This window comes from Mauremys reevesii, linkage group 12 (assembly GCF_016161935.1).
Source record: "Mauremys reevesii isolate NIE-2019 linkage group 12, ASM1616193v1, whole genome shotgun sequence".
Classification (NCBI taxonomy): Eukaryota; Metazoa; Chordata; order Testudines; family Geoemydidae; genus Mauremys; species Mauremys reevesii.
In genome coordinates this window covers 2,422,644-2,432,715 of record NC_052634.1, presented here as the reverse complement: position 1 = coordinate 2,432,715, position 10,072 = coordinate 2,422,644, and the positions used below count along the sequence as shown (strand labels likewise).

Sequence of the window (10,072 nt, the reverse complement as noted above, 5' to 3'; positions counted from 1 at the left end):
AAGCTGCCATGGGCTGAAATCACAGATTCCAGGGCTTGCACAACCTCCATTTAAAAAAAAAAAAAGCCAGCATCTTCTTTACTCATTCAAGCGGAGCATAATAGTGCAGTACCTCCACCTCATTTTATCTCAGCTGGAAAGTTAAACAAACCCAGTTATTGTCCCTTTTTATTTTGGTTAAGCATTAGCCATATTCAGAGAGCATTGATCTACTACTCATCCTTGTTAGCTTTTCCTCCCACACTTCAAACCAAAGCTTCTGTGTGCTTGGAGTCCTCTCAGATGTGAGCTTGAGGACACACAAAAAACAAAATGACACATAACTATGCAAAAGCAACACTTTAATACTTTACATCAGAACAGATTACAGAGAAGGCGAGGGTGGTTTTCATTTCAAAGTAGAAGTGTACCATCAGTTTGGAGACACTAGCTGCAGAGCCAACGGCTGCTCAAGGAGCTATCATCAACTCATGCTAGAAGAGGGGCTTGATTGATCCCAGTTGGTGCATTTACAGATGTACAGGGAGACAAATAACACAACTGAAACCCAGGCAAACAGGTTGTTTACATTTTTCTTTATGCAAGTATAAACCTCCAAAACATAACAGACTCAGAACTTTTGACTTTAAGGTCTGCTAACTTCCAAAAGGTAAATTAAGCAGGTGTACCCTCCAGCTGTCCAACAAAGAAAAAAAAGCTTGCTTCCAGTGCAAGACAGGGCTGGTCCTTAGCCCTATTACAACAGTAATAACTTAGTGAAAAAGAGTTTGGCTTTTCTGTCCCTCCCTGTGCTGCTACCGCTCAGAGGTCAGCCCAGTTTCATAGCCCTCAGTTCTCATGTCATTGAGGCCTAGATCCTCATTCTGTGCAAATGTGCGCTCATAGTGCTCCACTTTTAGCTCTGGATCTTCTTCTGGAGCATAGACGTTCTTTGGTCCAAAGAGAAAGAACAGACGTTAGTTGTGCTTTGGTATGGTCAGAGCCTAGCATAGCTGCATGTGCTGCACTTCTCCAGCAAGTTTCAGCCAAGGATCACAAAGCATTTTACAGATTCGTTGACCTTACTCTCCCTTTTAGGAAGGCAAGGGTCAGCCCCTTTAGAAGGGAGTTACGGGAGGCAGAGAGATCAAGTGACTGCCCAAGCTCCAACAAGTCAATAGCAGACAGAAACAAGTTGTTAGAATCCTAACTCTCAGCCCCCTGAAGAACCATGCATCTCATTTTTTCCTACCACCACCAACAGGATCACCGCCTGGAATGGAGCTGACAGAAGTTAAGGTACAGGGGCATGGAGGTAAAAAGAAACCAATTATCGTCCCACCTCCAAAGTGATTCCTTGGTTCTTTTTAATAGCATGGATTTGGGGCAGGGGAGAAGGGGTGCGCATCTGTGGGTTTCTGCATTCAGAAGACCCTAAAAGGAAGTCTCATTACAAGTGCTCAATACTCTACCTGAAGGTAGCTATTCCCTGCAGGATCATCTAGAATGAAATGAGCCTCCATGTGACCCTCCATAATCTGAGGAAACGAAAGACAGATTGAACAGCTTCAGCACCTTCGCTGAAGAGTTGCCAGGACCCCACATGCTTCATTTCAGCAGTGATCAATCAATCCTAAAATCCAGGTCCCTGCTGCATCTTGTCAACATCACACTCACCCATGTAGAGGAGCTACAGAAGCCTTATACACCACACAAAGAATGCACAGTGCTTTCTAGACAGAACATTTCCTGTGCATAACACATTCACTCAAGACAGGACATGCTTCAGGTGAGGAGGCTTAGAGCAGGACAGAGTTCCAGGCATAGGAAGCAGCATGACAGCAGTGCTTTGCTATCTAGTGCCTGTTCATATCATGAATAGTTGCAACACTTGAAGGTTTGAGTAGTCTGGTGAAGCAAATTAAGAGAGTTTGTGTCCCAGCCCCATTATCCCGGATGTTCAGGAAACATACTACAAGCCAATGACGATCTGCAAATAGAAGTGCAGCTTCTCATAGCTGTCCATACGGGACAAGGAAGCAGTAGTCTAATATGGCTGTGCCTCAGTCCCCCAGCATGCACTGCTCCATCTGACCCCCATCAGTTGGCTAATTACATGCTGGCAGACAGAGCCAAAGCATATTACATTACTCTTCTGAATACTGGCTACTAGAATACTAATACAGCCAGTGATTTGATCCAAGTCCATGTGTATGTAGTTCTATGTACTCAATTTGGAGATCCTATGGCATGGAGGTGCCACAGAGCATTAGCTCAGTATACATGGGAAGATAGCCCATTTTGGCCTGGACTGTACTGCAGCATGGCAGGTTTGTCTCATTTCAGTGAAAGGAAAGCTCCACCCAACACTTAGGTGGCCCAGAGAAGGGATGTTGATCTCAAACCATCACACAAGCTAGACTAAAGGTCAGGGCAAGTTTCAGGATTACTGCCTTCCTTGGGTGTAAGCATGTTGTGTTAGGAAATGCTCCCTGCCTAATGATACATGGAGCAACATCAGTGGTCCTGAAGCAGGAGCCACAAGCCCCCTCCCTGCAGAAGGCTTATAGCATGGCAACACAGGACACTGATGGAAGGTGGGAACTGAACAGGATGGCAGGGTAAGGAGGGGGAACTTGCATACCTGCAGGGAGTCCCCAAAGTTACACTTCAGACTTGCAGCAACGCTGCCAGAGAACACATCTAAGCAGGTCAGTCATTTGCCAGGTGAATATGACAAAGCTACTAACCTGATACACCTTTCTGCCAAACTCTTGGAGCTTCTCCACTCTGCTTGGAGTAGAGCTGTCCCCCAGAGTGAAGGGGTTTTTCACAATCTGCAACAGAAAACAGGCTCTTTCACACTGTGCCACAATGAGTTACTATTGCAGAATACTTCATGATACCTGCATGTGAACCCTGCCCAGCCTGGCCCAGGGCATTCAGGGGAGCCCTGGGAAGTCCCTAGTTAACAGCAATTGGCAGCCTTTTACAATAGCATGCTGCTCTAGGTAACCCATAATAGGCCTTTGAAAGCTTGTTTCCTTTAGAGACCAAGGGCCCATTCCTGTCTTTAGATCAGTCAAGGGGAAGTCCTGCAGCTGAGCTCAGAGGGGAAAGGGGTGTCTTAACAATCAAGATCTATAGTGCAGAGGCCCTGTACAGAGTGATCTCAGTCATGCTGTGCACTGGTTACAGATCTCTGCTTTCAAAACCTGATCTAGGAGCTAGAGGGACATTGTCCGTTCCATCTACTTTGACCTCAGACACCCACTTCTACAGCCCGCCTTCCTGTGGGCATAGCCATTAATATGCCACATATCAGAGCTGCCTTCAGTTGTTCAGAAGGAGAGAGCCTGGGCTGGCAGCACATCCAGAGCCTAGGGAGGGAGGGATTGATGCCGCTCTCAAGTAACCCTCAGTCATGCACTAGGGAGCAGGGTCTACAACAGGGGTAGGCAACCTATGGCACACGTGCCAAAGGCGGCACACGAGCTGCTTTTCAGTGGTACTCACACTGCCCGGGTCCTGGCCACCAGTCTGGGGGGCTCTGCATTTTAATTTCATTTTAAATGAATACTTCTTAAACATTTTAAAAACCCTATTTACTTTACATACAACAGTAGTTTAGTTATATATTATAGACTTATAGAAAGACCTAAAAATGTTAAAATGTATTACTGGAACATAAAACCCTAAATTAGAGTGAATAAATGAAGACACGGCACAGCACTTCTGAAACGTTGCCAACCCCTGGTCTACAAGAATGGTTGGTGTGAAACATGGAGAAGGGGAGGGAGGAATTCTGGGAGGACAACCCATCTCTCCTCAGAAGAGGATGCAAGCCACTGATAGTGGCTGATGTGCTCCCCTGTTTCTAGACACTCCTCCAGGCAGGGTGAGTGAAGGCTGCAGCATAACATGAATCACTGTTCAGTGGTGCTATGCACTTGCGCAGCACATCCAAGTCTACAGGAAGCTATGGGTACTCAGCACTCGCGTGGGGGGGGGGGGGGTGTCTATGCATCCCAAATGCAGCTACAGGTACAGACCTCAGCTAAACAGGAGCTTAATATAGGCCACTTACCAGATCTCGGATATCTTTCAGCAGCCCCTCCAGAGTGGTGAATTTCCCCCCCAGTGCTCCCATGCCAAGCTCGAACTCCAGCTCTGGAATTTCCACGCTACACGTCTCTGACTGTACAGAACAGAGAAGCACATGGTATGCTTAGTTCCAGATCATCCAAAATGGTGGTGTGCTAGAGAGCAGCTTCCATCTGAGCACCAAGACCACAGAAAGTCTATGGTGAGCTGGGACTAAATCCCAGAAGCCCCAACTAGGCTCCACTCCCTTCATCAGCAGGGCCAAATTGAGAGAAGCGGTCCCAGAAGCAGCCACAAACATTTAGAGATCAATTATCTGAAGGAAGAGATTACCTTTAGCACATCTCTCGTCATGTCTGAAGGGTCTGTAACACGAAGGGTGATCCTGGTACCCAGCGGTTCTATTGCTCCTCCAGATTTAACCTAAAGACAATCTGTTAGAGTTAGTTTACAAGTGACAAAGCATTCAGAATACTTTAATCCTCTTGCCACTACAGTGTGCTTTAAGAGTTGGTGTATGTCTTGCATCTAAGACCCTGCAGTGGGCCAGCCAGATCTGGGGTCAGTGCCTCAACCTTAGGTTTAGGACAGATTTGGGGGGAAAGAAGGGTGAGTCATCCAAGTCAGCTACTTAGCAGATTAACATACTGTGACAGTTAGAGCTGCAGGTATTTGTTCCCATGCTAGCTTCTCAGCTGCTATGGTCTTGCCCACCTGAGTTTGCTACAAAAAAAAAAAAAAAAGACATTTAACAAACCCCATCTCCCTCAGTCGCCTCTGTCCGATATCATAATCTGGCTTCCTGGATTACATAAGGAGTGGGGTGCAGGCAGAGGACAGACAGAAAACTCCATCCCTTTGGAGAGCCAAGGAGAAGGGTGGCATATTCCGAAGAAGACATTGTCAGGTTTGCAGCTCACCTCGTTCGTCCTGTGCCCACAGGCCTCGCAGTTTGTAGCCATGATGATCACTTCCTTGAAGTGGGGAATTTCTGGGACAGACCGTTAGGGAAGTTTGCCTGAAATACCTCCAAGATAAAGAACTTCTGGCTTCCTTACACAGGACTAAGCTACTTCCCAGCCCTGTCAGCCTTGCCACGCAAGGATGCGACTTTCTTCAAAGGAGCATTCAAAGGAGATTAGCATGTCAGTGCCTATGCAGGTACTGAGCACCAATGCAGTGAGTCATGTTCACAGGCATTAGTAGGTTTCCAGCCTTTTGCTCCTATTTAATGGGATCATCCATTAGGATTCAAACATGAGCTTGTTTCCAAGCCATTAGTAGCACTTAGATGGGTCTCCAGAGTCACAGACTTTGCTATCCTGGGTCAGATCTTTAAGCATCTCCCTGGCAGAATACAAAGCACCAGGCCTGTGAACAATCCTGACCACCACCCCTCTGCACAGGAAGAAGAGGCCAATTTGTATGTCACACAGTCCCATCAGAAGGATACGCACTAGCTTCATGTTAGTGTTGGCCGGGGCATTACATTCAGGACAGTTTGTGTTAAATTGCAACACCTGCAATAGAAGGACACATTGAAGGGTCTGATCTGTTGCACTATGAGCACTTACTTGCCTAAAGACAGTTACCAAAGAATATTGCAACCCAGAGCAACACATGAATTTAGCTTCTATCTCCATACTTATGGCCCTGATCACTGTAGCCTGGAAAAAGACTTAGCCCAGGGGCAGTTTAGGTATCCCTGTGTGTGCGCCCATGACCATATGCTCCTCAGAGCAATCAGGACAGAGCTACAATCCAGTTAGACAGCTCCAGGTGGCCAACCAGGAACATTACTCACTTCATTCCTCAGATCCTCCACAGAATCAGCTGGTTTCTCATCAGTCTCCTCTGCCTGAAACAGCATAGAGGCCAGTATCAGTATGCCAACTCAGAGGCTCAGATCATTATACCTCATACATCTTCCCATTCATGGATCTCTGAATAGACTCTTTGGGGCAGGGTGGAAGAGAAGAATGCCTCTGCTACTCAGCAGCATCCCCTCTGGCATATAAAGGAGGGCACAGAATAGAATTTGAAGGGCATTTTCCCTTTCCATTAGGGAAGACAGGGACTGCAAAGCAGGAATGAGGGAAGAGCTAACATACACCTGCCAGGCCTCCCCTCACTTCTGACTTTAAGACACCTTCCCCACCCAGACACAATACCTCAAGTCCAAGCATAGCATCCTGCTGGGCAGTCCTCCGGTAATGAGTAACCACAAGAGCATCATCTTTCTGCGGCGCACAAGGATTCTCCACAAAGCTGTTACCTGAGGGGTCGTCTATGATCTGACAGAGGGAAGCATAAGTAAAGTCTTCAGGAATCCTCCTTGTTTTGCCCCCAAGGAGAGAGGGGCAGATGCATTCCCTCACCCTCCTGCTAATACTTACAAAGGTGAAAGAAGAATCCACTTCTTTCAGAAGCTTGAGTTTGCCAATAAACTCATCTATTTTTCCTGCCACATCTTTGTCTGCTGCCTGTGAAAGGAGAGACTCAGGATCGGATTGGATCTTTGGTACCAGCCTAGACCTTCTGATAGGCCTGTCATAGGCACACAATGGTGAGCCAAGAAGTGTTCTCAGCTCGTCATCTAGTAGGGGATGTGTAACCATGATAGGTACAGAATTTGTAGTTAAGTGTAAACCATAAGCAGACATCGGTTTTGAGATTCCCTTCTTAAAGCACCTTACCCTGCGGACTGGCTGATCCTGTTCCAGGCCAGCAACAGCTCTGTCAATTATTCCCTCGATAGTGGTAAGAGCTTGATAGAGGGAGAAAACAGACCTAATTACAGGATTAAGTACACCAGAGCAATGTTGTTAATCTTCTAAAATTAACCATCCCTAGCCCACCAGTCCTTCCTAGAACTATTCATTCCCACAGATGGGAAAACAAGAACTCTTAAGAGCTCCTTTTTTTTGCCCTGATATTTCTAGTCTCTTCCCTACTCAGACAGCACCATCCAGCTGCAGATGCACCGTGCACATGTGAGTGGACAGAAGCCCAGACTTCCGACAGAAGCAGCTGCTGCCACCTACATGAGAAGCATTCATGAAGGAAGAGGCGCCTCAGCACTAGGCTGTGACACCGACTTCAAGACACTGCAGGATTTGGGGAAGCTAGCTTTCCATGCTAGGCACTGACTAGCAGCAGGATAAAGTGGGGTCCAGAATACAAGAACAGGAGATAGTTAAGACAGCAATACCACAGAGCCTAGCTCTACCCACCTCCATCCACCATCCAGCCAGCCATCTCAGTAAAGCTGTACTGTACTGGTGTGAATCAGTTTATGCCCAAAAGATCCAAACCCTTGTCTAGACTAGGGTCATACTCAGATACGGAGTAGCTGTCTATTCCCATAGTCGAAAGTTGTTGCTATACCAACACCTCTATTAAGCTGCTACCAGCGACCCCAAGCCACATGCGAGCTCAGATTACATACCTACCTCCTTTCTGAGAGAACGCAGGAATTTCAAAGTCTAGCTCTGGGATTCTAGCCGTGGCACAATCTGTCTTCACCACTTCCCTATTCATATCCTGGGCAGAACAATTTATAGGAAAGATTAAAAATAAAGCTACAAAAGGCCAGGAACCGTACATATGTTGAGCAAAAAAGAATGATTTCAACCCTGATAAGCACATTGGGAACAAAGCTGTAAGCATCCTCCCAATAGAGCATTCACACACAGTGAATGGAAACTGGTTTCATTGGCTCTGTCTCCCTGAGCTGCCTCCCACCTGTTATTTTCCCATACACCTAAGTTCATAAGTAGAAAGTTACACTTGGATAGTTGCCACCCCCATCTCCTCAGTGCAGATACATCAAAGCATCAATGAACCTGACAAAAACAACAATCTTTTCTAACCATAGATGCCACACATTAGGGCAAATACTGATCCACTGACTGGCTCTCCCTTCCTCAAATGCTCACAATGTCTCCACAAAACAGCCCGTTTTAGTGTGTTCTGTGGACATCTTGCACTAAAGTACTTCCCAGAGAGTCAGCATCCCATTAATGAGCAGCTGATAGTGCCTCATTAAATGAGTTACTTTACAGTAGTCAGAGAAGCAGATTTGCTGCTTTATTATACTCTGAGAGTAGCTGTGCGTTATACACAAGTATTGACAGTCCTAGGGTCTTGGGTGGAACCTGCTTACCTAAATTCCACCCCTTTCAACCCACACTATATTTTCAGTCAGGATGTACAGGCACCAAACATGCTCTTCAGAGATGCAGACAGCCCAGGATCAGCCACTAAATTCCAATAGGCATTGGAAGTGTAACCCGTGCTTATTCAGTGGGGCACGCCTTCCCCCTTCAGTGGCTGGGCAATATGTAGGTTCACAAGCCTGCTACAACATTGACTAGGAGAATTGGTTCTACTAGGTCAGGCAGTAGGTGCTCAGGCATTTACAGCAGGAGGCCCCAAATTCAGTCTCCACTATCAATAATATACTCAGGGGCTTCCTATTATATCACAAGAGCTGAACACTTAAAGTCAGGCCATTTGTAACCCCCAAGCTGAGGGGATAGCTTTGATAGCTTTGCTCTTTTTCCACAATTACGTTTTTATTGATCCAGACAAGGGCAGCGGCGACTAGGCTACCTCAGAATTGCCAGAGCATCTTCCACCCAGCACCGGGTGCTCAGACGCTACACGCCATACGTCTGGCCCTGTCCCCTCCTCCCTCCCCGAAGAGCCAAAGCTAAGAGGCCATGGCTCACCTGCCGCGCCGTAACCGCGAGGGTGTAGCGCACCCCCTGCTCCTGGATCCGCCCCACCGACTGGATCTCGGTGTTGGAACACGCACAGCTGCCGCAGGTGAAGGAGCTGACAATGATCTCTTTGAAGAAGGGGATCTTGGTGAGCAGTAGCCGGGTCACCCCCTGGAAAAGCAAAGCCAAGGGAAAATGGACCCACCGGGCCCCGCCCTCCACAGGCCCGGGCAGGGGGGCAGCTGCCCCCCCCGTGTTCCCGTACCCCCCCACCGGGCCCCGCCCCCCACACGCCCGGGCACGGGGGCAGCTGCCCCCCCCATATTCCCGTACCACCCCACCGGGCCCCGCCCCCCACACGCCCGGGCAGGGCAGCTGCCCCATGTTTCCCGTACCCCCACCCACCGCCACCGGGCCCGCCCCACACGCCCGGGCACAGGGGCAGCCACCCCTGTATTCCCGTGCCCCACACCCACCGGGCCCCGCCCCCCACCCGCCCGGGCCGGGGGGCAGCTGCCCCCCGTATTCCCGTACCACCCCACCGGGCCCCGCCCCCCACACGCCCAGGCACGGGGGCAGCCGCCCCTGTATTCCCGTACCCCCCCACACCCACCGGGCCCCGCTCCCCACCCGCCCGGGCACGGAGGCAGCCGCCCCCCCCCGTATTCCCGTACCCCCCCCACACCCACCGGGCCCCACTCCCCACACGCCCAGGCACGGGGCAGCCGCCCCCGTATTCCCGTACCCCACACCCACCGGGCCCCGCCCCACACGCCCAGGCACGGGGGCAGCCGCCCCCGTATTCCTGCCCCCCACACCCACCGGGCCCCGCTCCCCACACGCCCAGGCACGGGGGCAGCCGCCCCCCCACGCGGGGCGGTCCCTCCCCGGCCTCACGTTGCGGTAGCAGCTCATGCAGAGGGACTCGATCTCGTCCGGCTGCTGCTCCTCGTCCTCGGCGCTGAGGGGCCGGAACAAGGGGCCGCCCCGCACGGGCTCCAGCTGCCCGATCGCCGACATGCTGCTGCTGCTGCTTCCGCTTCCGCCTCCCGGCCACCCTCCGACCCGGAACTTCCTGGCCCGGCCACGCCCCCTTTGAAAGAGATTGGGTGGGGCGGGGCGGGGGGAGCCCGCGGGCCCCGCGGGGGAGGGAGGAACGCCTCCGCAAGGTCACGTGACACAGGGCTACTCCCACACAGGCTTCAGGGTTGGGCGTAGGCCTCAGCCTGGCACAGGGGCTGTGCACACCTCACCAGCCTATTCAT

At 50.2% G+C, this 10,072-nt stretch overlaps 1 protein-coding gene across 1 annotated transcript; it reads right to left on the bottom strand.

Moving 5' to 3' along the window:
* Positions 1 to 289: 289 nt before the first annotated feature.
* Positions 290 to 9,880, bottom strand: ZPR1 (ZPR1 zinc finger). Its single transcript, XM_039496800.1, has 14 exons — positions 9,705 to 9,880; positions 8,817 to 8,978; positions 7,536 to 7,626; positions 6,780 to 6,850; positions 6,480 to 6,566; positions 6,255 to 6,377; positions 5,888 to 5,941; positions 5,537 to 5,603; positions 5,004 to 5,074; positions 4,417 to 4,506; positions 4,067 to 4,177; positions 2,730 to 2,816; positions 1,452 to 1,517; positions 290 to 929 (listed from the first exon to the last, which is right to left on the bottom strand). The coding sequence occupies exons 1-14, from the start codon at positions 9,825 to 9,827 to the stop codon at positions 795 to 797; spliced, it is 1,338 nt and encodes a 445-aa protein (XP_039352734.1). The 5' UTR covers positions 9,828 to 9,880; the 3' UTR covers positions 290 to 794.
* Positions 9,881 to 10,072: the final 192 nt, after the last annotated feature.

Excerpts from the sequence above, each read along its gene's own strand:
- ZPR1 (XM_039496800.1), bottom strand. The coding sequence starts at position 9,827 with ATGTCGGCGATCGGGCAGCTGGAGCCCGTGCGGGGCGGCCCCTTGTTC. Across the intron at positions 6,378-6,479 it reads TGGATTCTTCTTTCACCTTT|ATCATAGACGACCCCTCAGG; the intron begins GTAAGTATTAGC and ends TCCCTCTGTCAG. Across the intron at positions 4,178-4,416 it reads TGACGAGAGATGTGCTAAAG|TCAGAGACGTGTAGCGTGGA; the intron begins GTAATCTCTTCC and ends TGTTCTGTACAG.